This window comes from Cottoperca gobio, chromosome 1, assembly GCF_900634415.1.
Source record: "Cottoperca gobio chromosome 1, fCotGob3.1, whole genome shotgun sequence".
Taxonomy (NCBI): domain Eukaryota; kingdom Metazoa; phylum Chordata; class Actinopteri; order Perciformes; family Bovichtidae; genus Cottoperca; species Cottoperca gobio.
Genome location: NC_041355.1, coordinates 4,405,537 through 4,432,580, shown reverse-complemented (window position 1 = coordinate 4,432,580; position 27,044 = coordinate 4,405,537). Strand labels below are relative to the sequence as shown.

Genomic DNA, 27,044 nt, shown 5'->3' with positions numbered 1-27,044 from the left:
TATTAACAAGAGTACACACACATTTAAAAAAAAAAAAAAACGGGAAGTTTATTTGTGACGTTCAAAAAGACATTTTCTACTTCACATAGGAAGATAAAAGAACAAATGTTTTCTTAAAAATAAAAAGGGTACATATTGTTTCGAGCAATGGAATGTGGTACAACCAACAGGCATAAATACATGTATTTCAATTAGGTACTAGTAAAAAAAAAAAAAAAAAGTTTTAACAGTTTTACACAGCACATTATCACAGCCTGCAAAACAAAACACAGACACTAGGACTAACGATACCGGAGCTGGCTGCCGTCCTCCAATTCTGACACTACGCAGTAGATTTGACTTGTGAACAGCTTCACAACTTGAGCTTTTTCCTGCGTCCACGACCATCTGGGGTAGCCTCTGACTTCCGTTTCTGGACCTAGGTAAGATGAAAACATTAGTTAAAGACTCATTTGTATGTTTCTGATCATCAAAATATGGAAGAACCAAAAGTTTCACTAAACACCGGGTCTTTGAGAGAATACATTTTTTATTTGGTAAAATCATAATGACGGGTTTGCAACAAAGCGTTTGAGGAGAAACATTATTCCTCAATGCACGGTATCAAAAGATTATTGTTCATAATATGCACTGGTAGAGAAAAACGTCAAACAACACCCCGCCCTACACAAATATTATTTAGCATTTTGAACTCAGTTAGCATAAATAAACAAGTGGCATGCTTGCTGTAATAAAGACATGGATTGGTAACTTACTGAGACATTCTTTGGGCCGCGTTTCTTCTTCTCAGCCTTCTCCCTCTCCTCCAGCTCCATGTTCTCTCTCTCTATCAGTGTAATCAGGGTGTTGCATCGCCTCTGGAGCTCCTACACACACACACAGAATTGTATTTTTATTACAAAAAAGGAAAACATTTTAAAATCATGCACAAAAATACAAGAGAAATATAATAAACAAAGCCAATATTTACCATGGCAGTCCTGGATTTGAGGAACCAGTCGAAGCGGAACTGAGGAGAGTTGCGGATGCACTGACGCAGCTCGTCGTACACACTCTCCTTGTCGAAGCCCAGCTTGTGTAGCATGCAGATAAGGAAGCGGTCCTCCTCCTCTGTGTAGTTCTTGCCTTTGTTGGTGCCATAGGAGATACGGAGCTGATGGAAAGGAGCCTTGTAGCGACCAATCTGGGCAAAGAGATGAGAAACAAATCGAAGGACCGTTAATTCATTAAACAGGATGGAAGAGCAGATAATGTGATGAATTAAGGGGGATCAGAGCAAAATCAAGAGTTGGTGGTTAACACAACGCGTAATGATATCAAGCCAATTAAAACAAGAAATGCAAAAAGCCATATGGTCGACAGTCTGCTACCTTTGAGTCCAGTGCTTTCTTAATGCTTATCCTTCTCTGGATCCTGGCCTCTCCTCTCTCTATCTGGGCCATGATCTTCTCGATATCCTGCAGCTCATTACAGCGCTCCCAGAACACAGCTGGAGGGACAAACGAGGAGCAAATCATCACATATTCAAAGAAACCAAAACTGTGCCTGTGGAATAGAGGATTAAAAAAAAAAAACGTGTCATTACCAGAGTATTCCATGACTTCCTCTGGAGTTTTCCCCTCAACTTCTCTCGCAATGTTCTCAATATCATCTCTTCCCCACTTCTCGTTGGCTTTGATGAACTGGTTGAAGTCACGTTTGTTCCAAATGGTAAATCCCTGCAATGGAGGTACAGTTGATCAAACATATGCACAATCTATTCTAGATCCATTCATTTGGATTTGTGGCATATTAGCCATACATGTATTGTATTTAGGGAGACTAATCAGTACCTGTTGCAGCAGGTTCTCCTTCTCCTCCAGTTCCTCCTCTGTGAGAGCCTCGGCCTCGTCGATCTTACCCTGCTCTTCTTTCTGGAGCTGCGCCGAATTTGCCATGTCTGGATTACGGGGAACCTAAAGAGACGCAGCAACCGATCGACTTAAAGAGACATTTCTAAAAGACCTTCCTTCTCCAACCAAATGTGTACAAATAATATACATCTCATCTGGGAAAACATGCGTACCTTGTAGCCTATGGTCTTTCTGTAGAACAGAATTTCCTTTTCTAGAAGCTCAAAAAGACGTGGAGGGAAGAACTGGAAGTCCTGTACATTCGGCTGCTTAGGAGGACGTGGAGCCTGGGAATTAAGAGTCACACAAACAAATGTAATACCTCAACCAGGATAAAATGCCACTGATAATAAATACACTTTGTGTTGCATGAATATATCCTACGGGTGTTTTGTAGAGTGATCAGTCCCTACCTTTGGTGCTTTGGGCTCACTGACTCTCAGAGCCTCTCTGAAGTACGCATCCACAGCGTAATTGGCTTTCCTTTCTCTCTTGGGTGGCTCGATCCAGTTGGTAATGACCTGAATGAAGAAACAAGAAGGGAAACAAGGTAAAGACTCTGAGGGTTATGTTATTGGAATTAAAGACTGATGAAGGTAATCTTTTTTTTGTTTACCTTTTTCTTCTCTCTGTAATCTTCTCCTTCAAATTTATACACACTGCTGTTCTCTGTGTCCACGGTGAAGTTTCTCAGAGTGCTCTCACCCAGTGTAGACATCTTCTCCTTCATCTCCATAGTCTAGCAAATGACAAGATCAGAGTGTTCATTTTATGGCAAAACTAGATACAACCAAAAAAAATAAGCGTTGTTTTTCTCTAATTCATCCAGTCTTACCTTCCTTTCACCTCTCTCCAGGATGGCATCGATGTCATCGTCGGTGATCTCACTCTCTTTGGAGGCAAACACGTGCGTGGCACCGTGGCGGATGATAGACAGCATCTCGTCCTTGCCCAGCTTGTTTGCGCTCGGATCCACAAGTCTTCCTGTTAAACGGAAGACAACTTAGTGGCTGACTCAAACTCTCCTGTTGGTATTTTGAGTAATGCACTCATTTAAAACATTTTCAGAGATCCTTGCTGCACTAATAAGACGGGAAAGAGGAGTTACCTTGCTGGATGACAATGGAGTCCAGGCGCAGTTTCATCTCAGCCCTCTCCACAATCCTCTCCTCCACCGTGTTTTCAGTGATGAAGCGAAAGACGCGTACCTGCTTCTGCTGACCAATCCTGTGAGCTCGGTCCTGAAATAATAAAAAGACACAACTGGTCAACTTCCCTGCATCTGACATCAAAGTTCTACATTTTTAGGGAAAGAAGGAAATCCAGTAACTTCTTACAACTGAATAAGGAATGTGACGTTCAGCACTGCAGAGTACTAACCATGGCCTGAAGGTCGACTTGGGGGTTCCAGTCTGAGTCGTACAGGATGACCACATCAGCTGTAGCCAGGTTGATACCCAGTCCTCCAGCTCTGGTGCTCAACATGAAGATAAACTTGGAGCTGTTGGGCTCATTGTATGTGTTGATAGAGATCTGAAAACACAGGGAAATAAAGTATATTTTTTACTAGACTCGTGTTATGCTCTCCTGAGAAATACAGGTGGCAATCTCTCGTGTGACATCTTCTTATACGAGATCAAAGTAGCACACCTGTCTCTCCTCGTGCGGCGTCTGGCCATCCAGGCGGCAGTAGCCGTAGTTCCTCCACATGCAGTAGTCCTCCAAGATGTCCAGCACTCTGGTCATCTGACTGAAGATGAGTATACGAGAGCCTGGAAAGAAGGAAAGACGGTAGAATGAGTCAGAGGAATATAGAATAAAGCAGTCCTTTCAGGAAGCACTTTAAGCTGTAGGAAACGATGCATTATATGAATGAACTGTATGTACTACAGATGTGTTTCCCTCCATTCAGTCTGATCTCAGCTATGTTTGATTGAGATTGGGTGAATGACCGTGGTGGAAAGTAAGTAAATTATATTATATTTCACAACAAAAAGCAAAGATTAGAGAAGAGAGGAATGCATAATGACTTGTACGTGTAACGGAGTATTTTAAGATTGTTGAATTGGTACTATTACTCCAGTAAAGGATCAGAGTACTTCTTCCACCACTTATGAATGAAAACACTGGCGTGGTTATGTTCGACAGTATTTATTAATATTCCTAATTGTAAAGATTCTGTAATAGAAATAATATATAACCATGAATTCTTGGTGAAATGACTGCCTTGCCATCTACATACCCTGCTTCTTCATCTTGGGCAGCAGCTTGTCCAGCACCACCATTTTGCCACTGTTCACCACCAGGTGGAGGTCAGTAGTGTACGGGGGACCAGGCTCGGCCCCGTCGAACAGGTACGGATGGTTGCAGCATTTCCTCAGCTGCATGAGAACGTTCAGGAGACGCATCTTGTCCATCTTACCCGCCGAGTTCAGAATGTCAATGTCCTTCATCAGGATCTTTGTGTACCTGATGGGTTGCGACGGACGTTAATATTACAGTGTACAACAATTTAATGTCAGTATCCGGTTTATTTCAAGTTGTGTAGAACAAAGAAGCTTTGGCCAAATTAAAGCTCAAACTGCTTACCACTCTCGCTGCATCTTACTCAGGCCCACATACATCTTGATCTCTTTTTTGGGAAGCAGAGTCTTCTCTACGTCAGCTTTTATACGACGAAGCAAGAAGGGACGCAGCACCTACGCAAAAAAAAAAGATGGCGGGTCAAAACCCACTGTATACATTTACAGAGACTTTGAAGTCGGCATGAGGAAAGTTCAATACTTACAGTGTGAAGACGTTCGACCAACTTCGTATCACCCAAGCAGTTGTTTGTGTCGAACCAGGAATCAAAATCCTTTGGGAAAAAATGTCATTAGTACCAGAATACAGAGCACTTCTCTTCTAAATGACAGACCACAACTACATCAGTACAACTAAGGATTCCAGCTTGAAGGTGGGTTTATGTTCTAGTGAAATTCCCTGTTGATCTAGTGCATTTCCAGGCGATTCTTACATCTGCTGAGTTGAAGACGTCGGGCAGCAGGAAGTTCAGCAGAGCCCACAGCTCGTGAAGGTTGTTTTGCAGGGGAGTTCCAGTCAGCAACAAACGATTGGTAGTCTTAAATTGTCGCACAATCTCCGACAGCTATGGGGAATAAATTGCTTCATTAGGGAAAAAATTTTTGAAAGCCGAGTGGTTCTGACATACGTAAATATGTATTTTCTTTCAGTGGCTGTCTGACCTTTGATTTCTCATTCTTGATTCTGTGGGCTTCGTCGATGACCAGGTATCTCCAGTTGAATTTCTTGAACACTGCCTTTTCAATGATGAGCATCTCGTAGGATGTGACACACACATCCCATTCTCCAGGCAGCAGCACATCTCTGATCAGCGCATTCTGAAAGTGAAAACATTTGGTGTTTTACACGTGTTGTTTAGGGTCAATTTTCAATAGTGAAGCTAAAGTTGTCTGTAGACCTCAGTTTCTCAGACTCAGACACAGACACACACACACACACACACACACTCACTATAACCCACCAGGGAAGCAAATAACATTATCAAATGATTTAAAGTAGTCATTAATAATTTTGACTACTTATCACTAAACCACAACCAGTATCCAATTTCATAACTTTCATTAAGCAGATTGTGACGCAGCCTACCCTCTCCTCTCTGTCTCCGATCAGGCAGACTGCACGAAGTGAAGGCACCCATCTCTTGAACTCATTCATCCAGTTGTAGAGGGTAGACTTGGGCACCAGCACCATGTGGGGACCAGGGATGTTTCTGTAGTGCTTCATATAACCCAGAAGGGAAATAGTCTGCAGAGTCTTCCCCAAACCCTGAGGAATCAGCAAAGTGTGTGTAAGATGGAGCAGTATGTGTAAATACAACAATATTATAAGATACAAATGATTTGTCGTGGCCCTTTAAATGTAGAGGTTTTTTTTTTTTTAAGTACTGACCATTTCATCAGCGAGGATGCCGTTGATGCCATTCTCATACAAAGAGATGAGCCAGTTCAGACCACGGACCTGATAGTCTCTCATTTTTCCTTGTTTTACATCTAAATGAGAGAAAGGGAAACATCATCATCAATTATGCCCATCATATTTGCAATTTACCTTCATCTCAAACCCTATTTTTTTTGTTTGCATTGCTTACAGGAGGGAGAGTTATCAAAGCGAGTGCAGATATTAGTAGTTTTGGTGCTCTCGCTCAGAAGCTCTTCATCTTCCTCTTGCTCTGTGCGGCGATGTCGGTTGCTGTTAAAGCACAGAAATTAAACAATAATTTCTGATCACAATTGGAGTAAATTTCCTAAAATAAAATAAATCTGTGTGGACATGTACTCACTCTCCGGCAGACAGCAGGTTCTGTTTTTCATCGTTCTTGATGCGAGGACGTCCTGGCTTCATCTTTAGGGGGGAGGTTGGGGTCTTCTGTGCTGCTGGTTGGATGAAATGAGCAAACAACTCTGTTTGCTTCAACAGGTACTCAAATCTGTTGGTCCGGTCTGTTTGCTACATACACAGGAAGACAGTCTTGTTAAACATATTTATTCAAGAACAGAGCAGTGAGCCATGTGATTTAAAAGATATAGTGAAAGTGCCCTTACCACTTTCTCCTCATACCCCACACCAGTTTCTTTACTTTTGGAAGATGAGGAAGCATGTTGTACATTGGGCACGACATCTGAAGATGACTCTTTTCCAGCATCTGAAGAATCAGATTTCTCCTAGGCAGAAAAGGAGTACATAGAAACAATCTTGTTTAGTCTTCCGAATGTGTCCAACAACATCAGACCAGACAGACTGCAAGCTCTGTCCTGGGAGGCTCTCTGGGACCCACAGAGGAAGCAGTAGAGAGGCGCATGATGGAGAAACTCCTGACTATCGTGGACAACAACTACTAACCTCACCTACATGAAACCTTAACACTCAAGGCAGCTCTAGACAAGTCTGTTAATGGGCTAAAACAACCGGATCATCACAGTGCCCAACATTCTGCACTACTACTAATGTACTCAAGCTATTTAAGGTTACTTATGTTTTACTTTGCATCATTTCCTGTATTTCTAATGCTGTAACACTTCAGTTTCCATGCGTGGGATCAATAAAGTTTTATTTTATTTTATCTTAATTCAACTGTTGAGCAGCACACCTGAAAAAAACTGTTCCATTATTACGGATTTTAATCAAGACATAGTGAAGCGGAAGGCAAGTTCATTCATCGATGAAGCAGCAGCATCCCTCGGTTACAGAAGCCATTGCTGCACTGTCCGACTGAAAACAAAGACTCGGACGGGACAGCTGAGCGGAGCCCTGCTCGCTACTTTCACGAGGTTTATTCCCCCAAGCTTGAGTCATAGTCACAAAGAACTCACTGAGTGAATCTTCCCTGGGAGTAAACAGAAAGCACGATGGGGCTTTTAATGTGATCGATTGGTAGCTATCGGGGCTAAGCTAGTGCTGTGAGCGCTTATGAAACAGACTGGCCTTGTTGCTGCTCTGTGCTGTAACGTTAGCTTCAGTCCTGAGTGAATGGGACCGAGCTGTTGTTGTCGTGAGCTAATGATAGCGCCGCCGCGGCTAGCTAACAAAACTAGTTCACATTAGCTCAAACAGCCCGCATTAACATTGACAAAGTGAATGTTTAACATAGCCGAATTTGAGGAACAAGTGGGGTTCAGAGTTAGATAATATTTTGGCAAGTCTGTAGAAGAAGAACGCGGTGCTGGAGAGACAATGCCCATTTTAACCCATCTTACCTCCGCTGCCCCGGCTTCTTCAACTTCAGTCTGCTCTTCCCGCTGTTCCACGCAGTTTAGGATATCGGACATTTTTGTATCGAATTTCCCTCTTCGATTCAGATATATCGTCCGTCAGTAGGTACCTTATGTGATCCCTTATAAGAGTTGTTGAATATTTTCCGAACTTTCTCCCGGTAAATAACAACTATCCTGTTGTTTATAATGAAAGACACATCGGTTGGTCACAGGCAGCACGTTCCCGCTAGCAAGAGTTTTCTCGGGGACTCGCGTTCACCCGCGCCAGTTACCAGTGTGTGAATTCTATCGCGAGACTTGGTTATGCTCCCTTTAGCGGCTGTTGAAAATGATCCATGGACTGTATATATAACATTTGGCTATCTGTTGATTTCTTTATACAGTTAATACAGTAATAATAATAATAATAATAATACAACTTTATTTATATAGCACTTTTTTTAAAGCAAAGTTACAAAGTGCTTTACAAGACAACAAAAGATAAGTAATGATAAAAACAGTCTAAAAGTTATACAACATTGAGCAAAAGGTTCTACATATGAGAATGAGTCAAATAAAACAGTATAAAATAAATAAATAATCAAAAAATATAAAATTAGGAGTATGCCTTTGTATATAAATAATCTTTTTAGAAGTGACTCAACATGTAAAATTGAATTCAGGCCGCAAACCCACACTTATAAAACTATGTTTTTAAGAGGGGTTTAAAAGTGATCAATATCTTAAATGGCCCTTGATAATAGCATTTGTAGTCACTCAATTTGTCTGTTACAGTCTTTACAGTGCAACCTACATCAAATAATAATAAATCAGTTAAATCTTGGATGGAAGGCAGGAAAATGTAACAATACCAAAAATCATCAAGTATATTGTAACCAACTCTATTATCCTTGGCACATACAAAGTATGTGGAGAAAGTGGAGATTTATTGAATTATTATATATTTTAAATTAGTTAACAATAAAATTATACAAGTAAACAGTATGATTTAAAATTAAACGGATACATAGGAAAATATATATAAAAGCAAATGACCGGATTAAATCAAATAAAGTAACATAAAACATGCCAGTGGTCAACATAAAAAAAAAATTAACTTAAGTAAAAACATTAAATTGGGAGCACAATCTCACAGTTTTAATAGCTTTTTAGTTTTTTGCTGTCTTAACATATAGCTATATTTCTTTCTTGAAAACATGAAAATTAGGTTACATTTTGATTTAATAACTTTGCAACAAAATATAGGCCTAATGTGATTATGATTTAAAAATACTCTTTCATAAATTGTACCGTTAAAAAAAACCATTTTCCAGTAGACGTAGAAGAAATGGCTTAAAAATGCCCGAATATCTTAATGAGAATTTAACTTGAATTTGTATTTTGTGATTCAAAATGTTCAAAAGCATCGTTAACTGAGAACCACTGGTTTTACACACAGGCAATGTCAAGACGAAAATTGCTTAACACAGGGGTCCTACCAACTTCCCTGTCCAAAGGAATGACGTCGGCGTAAGGGTAATCAGCTGATTTTGAGCGATCAAATGAACCAAAAATAATACGGTTTTATCTGTCAAAACACGGTTAACATCTCCGGACAATTGAGGATATTCTCGTCGGACATTATTGACATGCTTAATTTGGGTAAGCACAGATCGTAAAGCTTCTGTATGGTGCTAATACAAGACGGTATTTATGCTAAGTCAGAGGAACCTAACGTTACTCAGCTAACGTCTCAAAGGCCTGTTTGGTTGCTTTGTTCGTTTTTTGTTGTAGAAGGATGTTAGTAACAACTGTTGCCATGGAGCGGGAGAACGGGCTCCAACGTCTTTTAGATGTAAATAACATTCAAGTTCATGTTTTCACCGCCGGGCAAGAATAAATAACCGATAACGTTAGCTGTTACAGCTAGCGTTAGCAAGCTAGCCGCCTGTCTCTTCACAAGAAGCACAGATAGCGGTTGGTCGCTCCTGAAGATAAGAGGAAAACATCAGGCGTAAACTAATGTTACATACATGTAATATAAAGTTCGTTTTCAGGGATGTTGGACTGAGGAAATAAAAAAATATATATACTAAACATCATATTATACATAACCGTCAAAAACCCCCCACAAAGAAATAATGACTCAACATTTCTGTGACCGATGTACTTAAATCTATGGAAACTCATTATGATGAAAAACATGTAAAACTTTTTCAAAGTAATGACATACTTTTCTCTAAATAATAACGTAGTGTATAAAAGACAAAATACTTATATTTGCCATAATAAATCATTATTTTGAGATACTTAGTCATTATGTAGAGAAAGTGTAGGATTTTTTATTTTTCATCACAAGGCTTTGTTTTCATCTTGTATTTTTATTTTACTGGCATAATGGATATTTGCTTTGCTTTTTAAGGAAGTATTTAGAAAATACGCTGTTTAAAAAAAAAAAACCTTCATACGTCTTGGCTTCAATGGGTCTCAGTCTATAGAAATATGATAATTGTGTAATAAACATCCATTTTGCTTCAGTTTTCCCATTTTATATCATTGTAGATTCATTATATTTAGGTTGTGGGCTGTTAGTTGGACTAACTATTGAAGACATCGCTTTGAACTCTAACCCTGTGTTTGTTGCATTTTTTTATTTAAGACTAAAAGTTTCAATTAGTTCCTAATTAAAATTCAGTAGTCAAAATGTGTAATGTTTTCTGTCTTCTGCACAGTATAGCTGTATGCATTAAAATCTGTAATTGTGTTGTTATTTTGTGTTATAACATATTTATGTGTGATTCGTGTAATACGGCCCAATTGTTTAACAATGTAAAGCACCTTTTTCGCCTCAACAATCGCATTACAGTAAAGTCTATGAGCTCTACATTCCAGTTGCAGCACATTAACGCTGAGTACACATTGTCTACCTTTTGAATACTCACAGTCTGTGCACTCAACGAATGCGGACAATGTGTGGACTCTAGATTGGTAGAAGGGACCCTATGCACCTATAGGCTTTTTTCACAACATACTTTTTGACTTATCACAATAGGAAAAGCACAGGAGGTGTTACTAATAATATCAACAATTGCTCTGTTCTATTCTAATACCCCTGTAAGCGTGACAGTGTGCCATGCATGCAATACTAGGACCCTGAAGTGAAATTAAATCAGTCATCATTAAGTTGTTTTTTACTTCTGTAATTTTCCTACTGTGACATTTCAAAATGTCCTCTGTGAAAAGGCATATTAAGGATTTGACCAGAATCTTAGTAAAACAAGTGTCTGCTAATTATTTCTTCTTTTGTCTCGACAGACCGTCATCATGGACAAGATTTTGGAGGGCCTTGTGAGCTCCGATCACTCTGTTCCAGTGAAGAGGGCCATTGTAAAGAAGGTAGTGGAAGCAGCAGAGAAAGAAGTGACAGAGGAGCAGTGTCATGCGTTGTTTACTCTCACGACCCGCCTCATCTTGCTTGGTGAAGATGCATTTCAGAGGCAGATCGGATTTCAGGTTTTGGAAGCTTACGCACGCTACCACCGGCCAGAGTTTGAGCGTTTCTTCAGTAAAGACTTTGTACTCAGTCTTCTCCAGCAGGGCTATGGCCAGCTGGACCGCAAAGATCCAGCCATAACAGACTACATTCACTGCTGCCTGCGGCTGCTCATCAGCTGCCCCTCGGTGCTTGAGATCTTCAGCGTGATTCAGGTGGAGGTTTTAAGGATGGTGTGTGAACGTCCTGAGCCTGCTCTTTGTGCCCACCTGAGCACTTTGCTGTCTGACTTTGTGCAGTGCATCCCGAGGGATAAGTCGGGCGTTTTGTTCTGTCAGCAGCTGGTGAGGACCATCAGTTACTTCCACTGCTTTGCCAGCCAAGAACAGGAGCTGAGAGAGTATGTAGGTCAGGTGACTAAGGTTAGCACACTGCTGCAAAACATCTGGAAGGCTGATCCAGCCACACTGCTTCCCTCACTGCAAGAAGTGTTTGCTATTATCTCCTCCACAGGTGAGATTCCTTCCTTCCTTTCTCCCTTACAAAATGGCTATATTACATGGGATTGCAGTTTCGAGGAATATAATATCGAATGTGTTATTTAATAACTGGGCAAATACTACCTTTTTTAGTTTTTTCTTTAGGGTAAGTTTTGTAGCACCTGGAATTAGGTGCAGATGTCCTAAAGAAGTTTAAGATATGAACACATTTTGTTGTATTCCTAGATTTGTAAATGTCTGCCTAGCAGTGATATAAAACGAGTATTTGCATTTGGTAGTATAGACCCATGACTTGTACCTCTCCCTCCATGAACCATGGCATTAATGCCAGAGTTGTTATTAGCACATGATTGAGCACACAGGCACAGTTACCTCGTTTAATTTTGGTTTCTGCCAAGAGCTGACTTTAATCCCTTGGCTAAATTATCTCATTTGTATAGGTAGCATGTTCATCCAACCTTATTCAGTCTTATTGGCACACTGATTATTTTTCAAATTTTGGAGGTAGTGGCCTCATTTTACACACTTGACATAGCTTGGAGAAATTGCCTTCACGTCCACTAATTCAAGGAGTGCATTTTCTTCAAGACCAAGTATTGAAAATCATTATCTGTGAAGTTAGGTTCAGAATACTTCTAGCTGCAGTTGTTTTGTTGATGGTCCATTTTAAAGATGTCCTGTGTAGTGTTGCGAGTGACTGAACAGTGGAGCGGCACAGAATAAACAAACAGGAGGCAGCGGTTTCAATTAAATGGCCTCACTGACAGCATGCATCAGTGAGCAATGCGAGCAGAGCCGCTTCGGGTAAAAGGTCACTCTTCCTCTATTTTAGTGACGGTTTTCAGGTGAGGTGTGAGCGGTGAGGTGTGCCGGTGTCAAGATCCACAGATCCACACTCCTCTTTCCAAATATTACACAAGCCCTATAGGACACTATACCGAACACTACAGTAGACCATCAAAGGAAAGCTGTGATGCACGATATGTTTTATTAATGCAGAGCTATTTATGTGCAAAAGTAATTTAAATTGTTATTCTGGCTTAGCTGCAGCTGTATTATCTATGAAGAAATGGGTATTGTAATCTTGGAGGCTAAAAACTGACACACAAAGTGAAACAACATTTTTTTCAAATGCCTCTTAAAAAGATGGACAAAACAATAGGGACACATTCAAATATAATGCCTTAGTTTTCGGTGGTGTTTCACTGCATTATACCACAAGGTACTCAAAATGTTCACAATGGATATGCATATTTGTACCCCGCTCACTGTCCACTGATGCAAAAAAAAAAAAAAAAAAAAGGTGGTGGTGTTATTATGTACCATTTCTACTCTTATTTTATTTATTTTTGCAGACCCCTCCTTTGACCCATCCATTGCTCTGGCCAGCCTGGTTCAGCACATCCCTGTCCAGATGATCACTGTGCTTATCAAGAGCCTCACCACAGACCACAATGTTAAAGACGCAAGCATGACTAAAGCACTCTGCAGGTTACCGCTCACATCTAATCATCCAACATGAATGTTACGATAGTTTTGTTTTTTTACCACATGTTTGCACGCTATTTACCCTCCACATACTTCTCTCTATTTAGGATGATTGACTGGCTTTCTTGGCCTCTTGCCCAGCACGTGGATACCTGGGTCATTGCTCTACTGAAAGGACTGGCAGCAGTTCAGAAGTTCACTATCCTCATAGACGTCACTCTGCTTAAAATTGAACTGGTTTGTAGTGACGACTCCTCATTTTGATTTTAATATCGATGCATACAACAAGAGATTGTATGCATCTTTTAAAGCTACACAGATGTTAAACTGCACTATTAATTAAGCTGGATTGCAGCCATGTTTCTTATACCTAGGGCTGGTAAATAAATTCCCCAGTTTGTATAAATGTATTCACAACAAAGTTCTTTATTTATTTATTCTTTAGGTATTCAGTCGTCTGTGGTACCCCATTGTGCGGCAGGGGGCGCTATCTGTGCTCTCCCACATGCTGCTGAGTTTCCAGCACTCTCCTGAGGCCTTCCATTTGGTAAGGGATCTATTGCCTCCTCACAGCCCATTTCCCTCTCATATGGCCACTTTATTGGTTTTCTCATTTTCTTCATCTTCTGGCTTAAATTACTTCAAAGCTGCAGCAACTTCTTTTTCCAGAACCCCAGGCTTGCCACCGCTCTCCCACTAATGATGTGTGAAGCACTTAAATGCAGAGCAATGGCCCTTGAGTTGGCCAATTTCATTAGTATCTAAAAACATGAATAGTCTCAAAAATATTCAGCAAATGAGACAGAACGCTCTGTGGGGTTCCTGATGTGCAACTACCCTCTGTCTGACCATGCTACAGATTTGTATGATTGATATTAGCAGCACCTTCATGCACCACGGTGTCCTCAACATTTTTCTGTCATCCCTCATCGTTCCAGGTTGTACCACATGTGGTGCATCTAGTCCAGTCTTTGAGGACAGATGGTCTCTCCACCAGCAAAGCTTTCTTGCTGCAGTTCACTGAGCTCATACACTGCATGATGTACCAGTACTCCGGCTTCCCTGACCTCTATGACCACATACTAGAGGCCATTAAGGTAAATGAGCATACTATAAATATTCTCATATGTATAGGTATTTAAGAATATGTCAATCACCTTTTCATCAAGACTTTTAAGACACTTCCTAAGTGTGCTCTCTATCTAATACTTTTAAATTGTCTTCTCAGGATCTTCCAAAACCTGAAGAAGAGAAGATCAAGCTGGTGTTGAATCAAAGTGCCTGGACGTCCCAGTCCAACTCCTTTGCCTCAGGTCCTCTGAGGCAAGTTGGAAAGTCTGAGACCGGCAAGACTGGCCTGGTCAACCTGGGGAACACCTGCTTCATGAACAGCATCATCCAGACCCTCTTCATGGCCACCGAGTGAGTTTGTATGCAGACCCACCCACACACACCCATACACACACTTTATTTGTATACTGAAACGTAAGGCATGAATATGGACATGTGTACATGTGGGTGTAGTTAACCGTTTTGTTTTTTTCTCAGTTTCAGGCGGCATGTTTTATCATTGCATCTAAATGGTTCCAACACACTAATGAAAAAGTTCCAGCTGCTCTTTGCTTTCCTTGCACACACTCAGGTTAGTGTTGTCCTGTGTAATAGATATTACAGAATATTTCTTACTGACGACAACAACGATTGATGACACAACGACTCTGTGGTGCGTGTCTGTTTCCTGCAGAGGGCAGCGTTTGCTCCCAAAAACTTCTTGGAAGCATCTCGACCTCCCTGGTTCAACGCCGGCTCTCAGCAGGACTGTTCTGAGTACCTCAGATTTCTTCTGGACAGGTACGGACGCACTCCAAGCAGACTGAATAAATCATAATAGGATTGTGTCAATTTTCAGTGTCAATTTAAAATACAACATTGCTTTTCCTTTATTGTTCCCATTTGCCAAATGAAAGACATCAGGCAGAAATAGTTAGTGCATCATTTGTGTGTCACTGAATGCAACATGGAAATGTTTTTAATACATTTGCTAATAAGCTATTAAGAACACATTAAAAGTGTTGGCTGTGCCTGTCTGTGGCTTAATGATGTAAACTGTAATTTCTTTAGAACTAAATGATGTGAGGGAGGTTTTGTTGTTTAGAAAGAATAGATGTAGTACGCTATCACAGCAGTGGCACAAATACAATCAATGCACGGTATGTTCTCCTCTAATGTTGATTGCCCCCGTCTCCTGATCTCAAGGTTACATGAAGAGGAGAAAACCTTTCAAGTTCTGGAATCAGTTAAGCCAAAGGTTGCCCCTCCTGTTGACACAAACGGCAAAGACCCAACAGGCCAGACTTCTCCAGAGGGCGGAGAAGAGCCGTCTTTGACTCCAGCGGAAATCAAACCTGAGAATGACGGGAGGACTTTGACAGAAAAGATGTTCGGGGGGAAGCTGATCACAGGTATTCGCTGCATGCAGTGCAACGGCATCTCTGAGAAAGAGGAGCCCTTTACAGACCTGTCTTTGGCCTTCTGTCCTTCTGCCACCTCTCAGGGCAGCCCTCAGGCTGAGGGGCCCTCAGAGGAACCCAAGGTTCTCTGTCAGGGATCTGTCAATGGCGGCAGTGAAATTCCCGAGCAAGGCTCGACCAAAGCCCCGGCTAGTAATGTCCATTTTGTGCCAGTGACAAATGAGCCTCCTCTCTCTGTGCCTGACCTGGTGAACTATTTCCTGGCTCCAGAGATCCTGGACGAAGAGAATGCCTATTTCTGTGAAAAGTGTAGCTCCCTCCAGCGGGCAGAGAGGACAATGAAAGTGGTGTCAGCACCTGAATACTTGATCCTCACCCTGCTGCGATTCTCATATGATGCCAAATGCCATGTCCGGAGAAAGATTCTGGACAATGTCACCATCCCGCCACTCATGAGACTTCCTGTACATGCCCCTTCAATGACTACACAATGTTCCTCTTCTACCTCTTCTCCTCTGCAAGTGGATTCTCCTGAGAGCAGTGAGAATCTGGCCAAAAAGCTCAAACCATCTCGAAAAGACGAGGAGGAAGAGGAGAAGGAGAGGATAGATGGGGCAGAGCAGATACATAGAGGAGGAGAGGAATCGGTCCAGTCAGTGCCCTATGTCCTCAGCTCAGTGGTGATGCATTCTGGTATATCGTCCGAGAGTGGCCACTACTATTCTTACGGTCGTAACATTAACGGAGCCGATGGAACACAGCATCCAGTCAACCACTTTGCTCTCAAGGAGGATTTGGGGAATGGCCAGGCCGAGTGTAGCCTCTCCACTTGCTCAGCTCTCCCAATTCCACCTGAACAAAGAAACACAGTACCTAATAGTGGCCAGGAGGCAAGAGAATGGCTGCTGTTCAATGATAGCAGAGTGACATTTGCATCCTTCCAATCAGTGCAAAACATTACAAATCGTTTCCCCAAGGACACCGCTTATGTGCTCATGTACAGGAAGCAGGAGCCACTAGGGCAGAACATAAATGGGGGGCTGATGGCAAATGGAATGAGGCCGAGCGCCGAGCCTCCCCTGCAGAAAGAACTACTGGATGCTATTATCAAGGACAACAAGCTGTATTTACAGGTACGTGGGGGCAAACACAAACATTTACTTCTCCCACATACAGGCATTGTGTTGCCTATTTAAGATCCGTCCCTATAAATGATACCAATAAATGCTGGCCAAGTGTGAAGTGATTAGCATTAGAGCGAGTATTTAATCTCCTGCTCAGAGGTTCATCGGATATTTCAGGCTTTACATGCATTTGACGCATAACATCATTACCACTAACCCCTCTAAGCGTGAGGTTATTATGGAAGTTGAGGGCTGTGCAAGATTCTCTCAGGTGGAAAGAAGCTGAGGGAAAACATACCGTATTTTTACAGTTGACTAAGAGCCTGCATAGTATAGGGTTTTGACTGAACTGGAAGCCCAATCTGAACTGTCCTGTTACAAGACGTGAGGTGTAATTTCACGAGTCATTGAACTGTGGTGTGTAGAGTTGACTTTCCAGTGCACTTTTATAAGTGACTGAAGTAAATCACCGCTAGAGGGTGCTGTAATAATGTGAGTATACAGAATCCCTGTCAGTCACATTGAACTACACCAGTGCTGAAATAACTCTTTAGCACTGGCTATATTTTTCAGTCCTGTTTACAAAGATAATCTGAAATGTTTCTCTTTCCTCCGTGCTGTCAATAGGAACAGGAGCTCAATGCTCGGACCCAGGCTCTGCAGGCTCCTTCGTCCTCCTGCTCATTCAGGCCCAACGGTTCAGATGACAATAACCCACCAGGGAGCTGCGGCCCATCTGGTGGAGGCGGAGGGGGAGGGGGCTTCAATACCATTAGTAGACTGGTCTTCTGAAAGAAAAAAATGCTGCATAAAAACCCAGATGAACTGGCACTGAGAGAGTCCGGAACTGTCATACCATAGATGTATGTGCATATGACCTCATGAAAAGAGCACTGAAATGATCTAAAAACACACACACACACACACACGCACACACACACGCACACGCACACGCACGCAGAGTATATGCTCTGATTCTGATCCTAGAGTTGATTTTGTTTTGACTAAAATAGTTTTTATACCACTGTTTTGGTCATCGTTTAATACTGTTTGATTGATTTAGATCATTCTTTTGTGATTTCAACATTGTAATTTTTCATTAATCCTCCAAATGTCCAAACTTTACATAATACTTATTGATGCAAATGTATCCTCGCCCTTAAGTTAAATAACTTGCATTAATCGATAAATATTTGAAACTGGGTCGAGTCTAGAACACGCTCATATTATCGTTAATAACATCACCACACACAAACACGTGCATGTGCAGTGCGCAGTAGATGAGAAAGCATCCAACTGTAAGATAAAGAGACTTGTTTTTTTTATTTGTTATAGTGCTGAACATACAGCTCACTATGTTTGTTTACTTTTCTGATTTGCATGCAGCTTTTCTTCCCCCCGAGCTGTAGAGTTTGAGTTCCCTGATATTTGAATCTTTTGATTGTGTGCTATGCTGTGTTTTTACAGGTTTCATATCCCATGCAATAAATGTACATATGACTTAAAATATCATCCTGAATAATCACGGAATACAAAACTATATGTGGAAAATGGAATACTATACGTAATCTCCAAGATAAAGGCATTTTCAATATGAATATATAATGCTGTCGTCCCTCTCAATTACAAACCGCTTGTTTAAACATATTTGACATAACAGTTAACTGTTTGACAGCTAATTTTAATATAATCTGATTTGATCATTTAGGAGACTTTTATGTTCATGCTGGTTTTATGTGCCTTTTGATATTTAATGCATATTTTTGATGAGGCATTTGTCAGGATACACACCTCAGCTGTACCGTGTTAATATTCATAATGGTTTCACCTGTTCCTACAGTAAACACAAACCAGTATTTGTTGTATTGTCTTTCTGAACCTCGCAGGTTATTTAAGGTCAAGTTATTTAAAGTGGTACGTTGGCAGAGACGTGGGCAGATGTTGGGGACTAAACTATAAATGAAATTGCTAACACATGGACATGCAAATGTTAAAATATAAGAAATGTTGAAGATGACAGGCAATTAATAAATACTCAATTTGAGCGAAAGCGAGACGAAGCAGCAGATGGTTTCTGGAAACCGTGCAGATTTTTTGTATGTAAGAGACTTTGTTGATTAAAAAAATACAGAACTCTACGTTGTTGCATAATTCATCAAAAACATTGTGTATCATCTTTTTGCTTTCATTGCAATAATGATTTTTGCATAAATGGAAGTGAGTATAGACCAAGCAGTGACTGAAAACGGAACTGGGAAATGACATGCAGTCTTCTACTATTCCCACAGGCATCGGACAAATGAACGTAATGTAACAATAGCAAACTCTTTGCAAAGACGCCGTTTATGACTAATTGGCAATTGATATGGTAAAAACACAGCAATGGCAGTAAAGCTTTCAAAGGGCATTTGGGGGGGAAAAAAATCAATGATTCTCAATTATTAATCAACCAAACCATTACACTTTTCTCCTCGTCTTTGTTGAATCGTTAACTCTGGAAAAGTATTATATCTTCTCTTTAAATGTAATGCCATATTAGGATTTTATAATATTGAATGATGTATGTTTTTATAGTTCCATACAGTATTTGGCATGTAAATAAGGTCTGCACTTCCACTCAGATGTCCTCAGTTGAACACAGATGATGTGGAGTCCACTCAAACTGAAGATGTATACACCTGTAAAGCACAGCAGCAAGAGAAACCATTAAGGATTCAAAGACACAAATGTGCAGCCTCTTAGACGTACCAATGTCACGACACCTGATGAATCAAGGCTCACAAGCTATTTAATGTCGTAACACTTAGTGCTAAATATATGTTATCGTGAACAAGAATTCATTAACTGGAATTGGTGTATAGTGTCTACAGCCCTTAATTGCTCCCTGTTTCTTCATCAATACCGAGGCTGTTGGAAGAGGTAATGTGCTTGTATAATAGTTAAGTCATTAATCATAGACTAACAGGGGACATCCTTTGGGGGAAGTGTTTACCATTACAATAGCATTCCAATAAGATTCCTCAGATACCATTCTGAGTCTACAGGGATCCTGTCTTTGCTAGTGGAGTAGACTAGTTGTGGATGCTCGGTTGAATCCAGTACATTGATCAGATATGGTAAAGCAGATCAATATTACACTTACAATTATAACCTTTATCTTACAACTGTGGGGTCGGACAGTAGCCTTTAAAACTTCTGATCTATCTATCTTAGAATTCAGTAAAAAAAAAGAAAGAAATCCTGTTTATACAATCTATTTTAGACACACGTTTGTAGTGTCGAGGCCACATTAACAAGTAAAAAACTATTAATTACAATGAATGACAAGATACATGACAAAATAGCACTCTAAGAATAGGTAAACGAGTAGCTGTTGTTTCTACTATTCTACAATACATGATTTTGTATAGCGAGTTTTCTTTAGGGTATAAACACGCATGATGGATAGTGTAGTTTACACGTGCAATGATTTCTTGGGACCTTTCGGTTCACTCATGAGGTGGGACCTTTCTTTGTCTTTTCTGCAACTGTCTGAGTCCACTTTTTGAGCTCACCCAGAGGTGCATATGGCTCTATTACATCATGTTTCATCTACAAAACTACACTACAGTCATTTGTTGTTTTTTGGGAGGGAACACAAACGATTGTTGAACTACATGTCCCATGGTTGAAGCTCTACAGTTTTCCCTGCACGCCGCCGCCTCCCCATTTCGTCCTCTGTAGTAGTAATAAAGCGAGCAGAGCTACACGAATGTGACATCCGGTAGGAACTTTCAAAACAAACTCCTAATGACGGAAATAACGTTGAGGGAACAGGTTGAAGGAGTCGGCGTGGTAACCATGAATATTACATAGGATGAAGTGTATGTAATCAACGCTTAAAAATAAATGTGTTCTTTATAAATATGTCGCTTTTACTAATTAGCATAACTAGTTCAGAATGAGTATACATAGTTATGGCTGCCAAAAATCAACAAACAAAGATGTAAAATGTACACACATTTATATAAAAACGCAACTTAACGTTGACATCGGTACGATATGTAGTATTTGATAGCCGTTTAAACAAATGTTCCATACAAGACAAACCTTTATTCTGAAAAAAAATCCCCTAACATCCGGTGTGTTTGCCGTTTGACCTGTTAGCTTGACGCCGCCATGTTCCAGAGGAGGGTGAGTTTAGGGAAAGACGGAGCCACCCTGTCAATCACAATTAAGGAACCATGGGAGTAAACTGGTAAGGAAGCTCGGCGCAACCACTGTGTTTACTTTACGGTGAATATTTGTTGAATTTGCGCAGAAACGACAACTATGCACCCGTACACTGTGGGACATTTACATCTGATCTCGCCCAACTGGGAACCGCTACACTTTGACGGGAATTAGCATGAGGCGTTACATTTTAACAACACAAACTTAGCGAGTTGCCTGCGCCTTTTTTTTTTTTTTTTTTTTTTTTTTTTGTTGCCCTCACAGTGTTCCAGTTTGAACAAAATACACAAGTCACCGTTGGTATTTGTACAAAAGGCGGTGCCGCGGAGGTTTCTATGAACTCCGAGCGCAGGATATACTCGTTTATTTGACTACAAACCCCCCCGAGGAAAATCTGGTCTGTGCATTTCAGAGAACTGCCTTGTCGGTGAGTCGACTTTCGAGGAAGGAGTGACGGTATTTATCGCTCTGAAACACAACAATACTACATATTTTAACTTCACAGTTTTGAGCTTTGTGTCAACGATTTTTCTTTTTCAGGTACAAGAAGACACTCCCAAAAACAAACGAAGCCAAAACAGCAAATCTCTCCGCTCCAACTCCAGGGAGAGCAAGGAAGGATCCGATATGAGTGGGGGAGATGTGGTGTGCTCAGGGTGGCTGAGAAAGTCTCCTCCAGAAAAAAAGTTGAGACGTTACGTAAGTGCACTTTATATCCTATTTGTTACACTGGTTTAGAATAACCCATTACACACAATGGGCCAGCTCTTCCCTTTTGGACACTTTTCACGTGCACGGTTGGGCGCAGTGACAGACATGTGTAGGCCTCATCTTGTGTGCTTTTCAAGAAATAAGTTGTCTTAAACTTAAAGGTTGTGTGACTTCTTGAAGCTCAGCCTTTTTTTTAAAGTCTCTTACAGTAAGTTAAGAGTGACTTTACTATATTTAAAGCCACTTATCATCGGTATTGTTTTGCTCCATTGCGGTTGTTTTGGTTCAAACATGACAGACCGCTTCCCTAATGGCTAGTTCATGCCACCGCACAGCAAACCAACCTCCCAGCGATACCTCCTGAGGATTTGACTTTCTTGGATCAATAACACAATACATTGATTACCTTGGGAAGCAATGCTTGTGCAAGTCAGTTCAAAGAGTCAAAGGTGGTAAATGGTCACGCCAAAGGGTTAAATGATTTACAAAACAACTGCGGAATACATCAAAGGATGACCCCATTGCTGCAAATGTCAAACGGTGTTTGTAAAAAGTTGTCAGATGTGCATAATGAAGTTGTTTGTCAGAGCTACTATAATTACTGATGTTTACCACCCCAAAAATGATCACTACTACACTTTCACGCTTATGATACTCTCATCATTCAATGTTACAGTCCTTAAAGTAATATGTAATTACTGAGGACAATAGATGCTTCTTTCCCGGCAATACATTTTTCACGCTTGGCGGTGTCACTGGTTTTTATGTGTGATTCTCTCTCTGCTTATTTGCTGATGCAAATAGCTTCAGTAGCACATGTTAGCAGTCAAGTCTAGATGCTTTCTCTGTGGCTCAGTGGATATCTCTGTTATTGATATTTGAATTACAACGACCGCAACTTGAGAAGAGGGATGTTTTCGCAGAAACCACAGATCCAATGGAGTGTTTTTTCTTTCTTTCTGAAAGCTGAAATCGAGCCACAAAGACGGAGCTTTCTCACATTTATAATTGAATAAAGTCTGATTTGATGAGGAGGAAGTCAAAATCCTAGTTTACTAATGGTTAGTAATCTTCCTTGTGTTATTATATTTCTTTATGTCAGGGGTCGCACTGATGTTCAGTATGTGGTGATAATAACTTAACGTTCCCACTTCTGCATCACTTGAGTGTTATGACACAAAATTGTTCTTTCTCAATAGAGTAAACATCAGGCTGGTGGAGGACTTAATTGTTCTCAAGGGGATATGGCAACTACATGCACTAATTTCACAACTGCTTTCTGGAAAGAGTAGCACAAAATAGCCAGGAGGCCGTCCCACTGCATGTTATAAAGAGCATGAGAACTGCACTAATCCTGGTTTTGTAAAGAAGATTTTGTGTGGTTTACAGCTGATCAGCAGACTACATTGTTGTTTGCTTTTGTAATGTTTGCAAAAAACAATGGTCTTTTGTTTCTGGAAGCTTTTTATTGTTGAGAAAGTTTGCATTGTGATTTAATGGTTTGCCGTTAAAAGCCAATAAGTTAAATACGTGGTTTTTGGGGGGTTGTAGCACTCCATTCCCCTTTTTGTCACTAGGTTGTTTTTAGGTTTCTCATAACAGGTGGTCACGCACATATTAGCAAAGAGTCGGCCCAATTCTTTAGTCTACATAAGAGCATAAAAAGCAGTTTAGGCCCAACAATCATCACATTCCTAACTGCTTTGCACTTGATATACAGCGAACACCTGAGCTATTGGTCTTTGTAACAGCCTTAAGTCTCTCAGCATCACTTTCAGTGGTTTTAGTCCAAAGTTCATCAATCGAATTGGCAAATCCAGCTTTCCCCAACAGTAGCTCTCAGAGCCTAACAAACAAATGCCGATATAACTGCCCATATTAGTTAATTACAGATGTGTTCTTCCCATTAGTTGCATTTAAAACAAAAAGGGAACAATATTAGTTGTTTTTATTTATGCTTTTAATACCAGTGTCAGCCTCACACATTGTGTATCTGTTGGGCTATACTTTATAGTAGTTGACATATGGTGAACAACAGGTTCCCTGTGAAAGGTCATAGTGCTTGATCACATGAGGCTGTGTAATCCGTGGAAGTGCTGACTATCCTCTTTTTTTTTTTTGGCAAATGACAAGTTGTTCAACTCTTACCTATTTAGCAACTCACCACCAGCTGTTTCGAGTTGATTACAGAAAATAAATGGAGAAGTTGATTCTTTTCTAAAATAGAAATGATGCAGCCGGTAATGAAGCACTGCGGGTTCAGGCTGGCAAGTGTTAGTGAGATCATTTTAGGGCCGAATACAGGAATTGTTTTGGTATTTGAATGTTGTGTTGCAAATTGCGGCAATCATATGTTGGCAAAGTTATGATGGCTTGTGATTACCGCTCTGTTGTGGTTCTGTCCGATGATGCTATCTTCATGTCACTGCTACACAGACACAGATGTTTGCTCTGCTTGATTTGTTTCCCACCGTCTATTTAGGGTCTGCTCAGAAAGTGGGGACCTGACAGTTTTCCCCACAAATATCAAAGTGGGTTGAACATTATTATCAATTGCTGCAGAATGTGCAATAAACCCTTCACATTGCCAGATATCCCTCTTTGATCATTGGTGCCAACCAACTGCCTCAACTAAATAAATGCATTGAACACTTTAAGCACTTTCCCACTAAACCGTTTGTCACAGAGATACTAATAATTGAATTGGATGGATTATCCAGGGTTTGTGCCTTTTTTACTAGTAATTTGACAATTGACAATTTAAATGTGGTTTCGATACCGTGTACGTGCTTGAATTCTACTCGTAAAAAGCTGTATAAATCTTTTTTTCAATCAATTTGAATCCATGTAAATTGTCCTACAGCTGTCTTATGTTATTTAAACAGATAATCACGATCACTTAGTCACTAGAAAAGTCTCTCTCACTGCATTTGTTCTGAAACAAGTGAAGCACTGTGTTGTTAAAGTAAACATTTGGTGTTCGGTTTAATGGCTGAATTGAAAAACATACAAACGTTAAGGGTGAGATAGAATTCAATACAAATACAAGTATGTGAACATGCCACAGCCCTCAGCTCTCTTTCATAAGCCCCTTCTCCAGACAGACTAGAAGCCGGGGCCCCTGCTTACCTTATTAACCACTCGGGGCAAAGTCCCCCCCCCCCCCCCGAGGCTCTGCTGCTGATTGGTGGAGCTCAAAGGTGAAAGCAGTTCAGACCTGCCTGTGTCTGAGAAGCCCCAACCATAATGTTGCCTCTAATCATTTCCACTATGAGGAGGCAATATTTATTGAAAAGGATTAATGTTCCAAAATGTTTCCTCTTTCCCTCCATCCTGAGTGACAGATCGAAATCAGTGTCTTTAACAACTCAATCAACAATTTATATTCAACACTTCCTGTCTATTAATGTCTCATTAAGGGACAGCATGAAGGTATCTATCCACAATTGCTTTTGTAAGACTGTTCCCAGACAGAGTTTGTCATAACTGTATCCTCTGAGGTTTTCCATTTCATTGACACTGCATTTTCCATCTGGTTCTCCGTTTCCTCTTTCGTTTCTCTTACCTTTTCAATCTGTGAAATTTAGTAGAGGTCCACTTGTAAAACCCTCTTCAAAAGAACGGCTGCAGACTGGCCTTTTCACAACATCTGCAGCGTGTTATCAGAGGGACCTAAGGACATGCAGGGATGAAGTTGCAAGGTTGTTTTTAAGCACCACTCTTTTAAGAGATGGTGTGCATGTGGCAAAATATTGCCTCATGAAGTTCTTATATAAAGAGAGAGATTATGCATCATTTAGGAGAAAACTGAAGCAGGATTAACAGTTTAGCAGATTGATGGTATGTCTCCCATGCACAAAATGACAAAAATCATTATCTCGTTATAATGAGAACATTTGTTTGTCTTGGTGGCAGCAACACGCTGCGGTGACTAAAGCAATATGAAGCACAGACGTACAGATACTGACATTAAGGGTGGCCTACTATCAACCAAATTTGCTAATGTCGATATGTTTACAAATGTTCCCCAGCTGTTTTCAAGAGCTGTCGTCTAAATACTGAAATACTCATTCATCATAGTGACGTGCTAAATTTCGTCCCGTATACATAATCTTTCAGTTGATCATACCGTGCACTGCGTAATTTGTCTCTTTGCTTAAAAAATAAATGAAACAATGGTAGTGATATTGATTTTTGATTATATTGTCCAGCCCTAATTTGGCTTGACAATTTCTCCGTTTTTTCCTCCCACATCACATAACTATACGGACCGTTATAATCTGTGTAGTCTATTGTACCACGTACCCACTGGAAACAGATAAGGATTTAGCTGTACACTTCGTCCAGCCCTTAATAGGGCCTCAGTGCTGGAGCACAAGGCTTTAGGGTAGACCGGAAGAAGGAAAATATTGAACCCTGAAGGTCCTTCTCTGATGGCTGTAAAAGGAGACTGAGGACATGCTCCATGCTGGTCTTGAGTCCTCTCAGCGGAGGGGAAATGCATTTACAGTATACACCACTCTGGCCATAAGCCATTACTTCTCTCTGTGGCTGACTGACATCTTTTGGTCATTTGAAAAGTAACGATAAATATGTATGCAACAAATGTGACCGGGCGTTCAAACAAAAACAAAGCCATAGCTCTTTGATTAAGTAGAGGATTCATTAAATCTGCTTAGCAAGTAGAACAGAGAACAAACACTCAGTCTCTGTTACCCCCCCTCCCCACATGCTTGAAGAAACAAACAAACAAGCAAACCAAACAGGATGCAACAGAGGGGTACTTGTGCAGCATTAGCCTCTTAGGCTAACAAAAAATAAATTACTGGACCATGTCCGGGCCGCCACAACGACTCAGCTCTCCATTTGGAGCGAGCAGACTGCTGTTGTGTGATCTGCCTCAACCAGAAAATGGATTGCATGTGCCATTAATTATTTAATGTCCATTACAAACAAATAACCATTAAATATTAATATCTATGCTACTACAATACCTTACCGGCCCACTTTTGTCCCAGACACAGACTATCTTCATTGTGTTATACTTAGGCGTATCAGTTGCATCGTAGACAGTTGCATGGTTTCAAAGTTAGGCTGTAAGGACTCGCTAACACGACAACAAACAACAGTTTGATTCTCAAAGCGATCATTTTATCAGCAGAGCTTTGATTGAATGCACCGAGTATGTTTTCATTTAATTTTTTATGTACCGAACTGGTGTTCAGGTTTCAAAACACAATAGAAGTGAACATGATCATGTCTCTTGTCTTCTCCTGGATATTTATAGAGGGAAGCAAGCCTGAAATTATGTTGTTGCATCACAAAGGAAAACAAAAACAAAGCGGGCAGTAAGAGCAAAGCCCTCTGAAAGTTGGCAGT

The 27,044-nt window shown here is 40.6% G+C and overlaps 3 protein-coding genes across 8 annotated transcripts in view; 2 read left to right on the top strand and 1 right to left on the bottom strand.

The window, feature by feature from the left end:
* Positions 1–20: 20 nt before the first annotated feature.
* Positions 21–7,967, bottom strand: smarca5 (SNF2 related chromatin remodeling ATPase 5). Its single transcript, XM_029434089.1, has 24 exons — positions 7,670–7,967; positions 6,518–6,637; positions 6,256–6,422; positions 6,064–6,164; positions 5,865–5,965; positions 5,562–5,741; positions 5,138–5,293; positions 4,909–5,040; positions 4,681–4,749; positions 4,482–4,591; positions 4,135–4,361; positions 3,543–3,664; positions 3,273–3,425; positions 3,001–3,133; positions 2,728–2,876; positions 2,509–2,631; positions 2,306–2,413; positions 2,066–2,179; positions 1,833–1,955; positions 1,586–1,718; positions 1,371–1,489; positions 971–1,183; positions 756–866; positions 21–418 (listed from the first exon to the last, which is right to left on the bottom strand). The coding sequence occupies exons 1-24, from the start codon at positions 7,739–7,741 to the stop codon at positions 353–355; spliced, it is 3,102 nt and encodes a 1,033-aa protein (XP_029289949.1). The 5' UTR covers positions 7,742–7,967; the 3' UTR covers positions 21–352.
* A 1,165-nt stretch (positions 7,968–9,132) lies between these two features.
* Positions 9,133–18,880, top strand: usp38 (ubiquitin specific peptidase 38). Of its 2 annotated transcripts, XM_029437553.1 has the most exons (11): positions 9,133–9,328; positions 10,982–11,672; positions 13,015–13,150; positions 13,255–13,384; positions 13,593–13,694; positions 14,086–14,244; positions 14,376–14,569; positions 14,696–14,789; positions 14,892–14,998; positions 15,404–16,751; positions 17,370–17,534. In XM_029437553.1, exons 2-11 carry the CDS (start codon positions 10,991–10,993, stop codon positions 17,532–17,534), a joined length of 3,117 nt encoding a protein of 1,038 aa, XP_029293413.1. In that variant the 5' UTR covers positions 9,133–9,328; positions 10,982–10,990. The 2 variants fall into 2 exon arrangements, with proteins under 2 accessions (XP_029293413.1, XP_029293422.1); XM_029437562.1 differs by lacking the exon at positions 9,133–9,328 and having other exon boundaries at positions 10,991–11,672; positions 17,370–18,880.
* A 2,051-nt stretch (positions 18,881–20,931) lies between these two features.
* Positions 20,932–27,044, top strand: part of gab1 (GRB2-associated binding protein 1) — a 47,881-nt gene continuing 41,768 nt past the window's right edge. For 2 of the 5 annotated variants that reach the window (XM_029430375.1, XM_029430349.1), the window contains exons 1-2: positions 20,932–21,381; positions 21,495–21,653. In XM_029430375.1, the coding sequence (XP_029286235.1) occupies positions 21,582–21,653 (72 nt within the window). In that variant the 5' untranslated portion in view covers positions 20,932–21,381; positions 21,495–21,581. Of the gene's footprint in view, positions 21,411–21,494; positions 21,654–27,044 lie in introns of all 5 variants that reach the window. The other 3 variants (XM_029430382.1, XM_029430367.1, XM_029430358.1) reach the window with 2 other exon arrangements.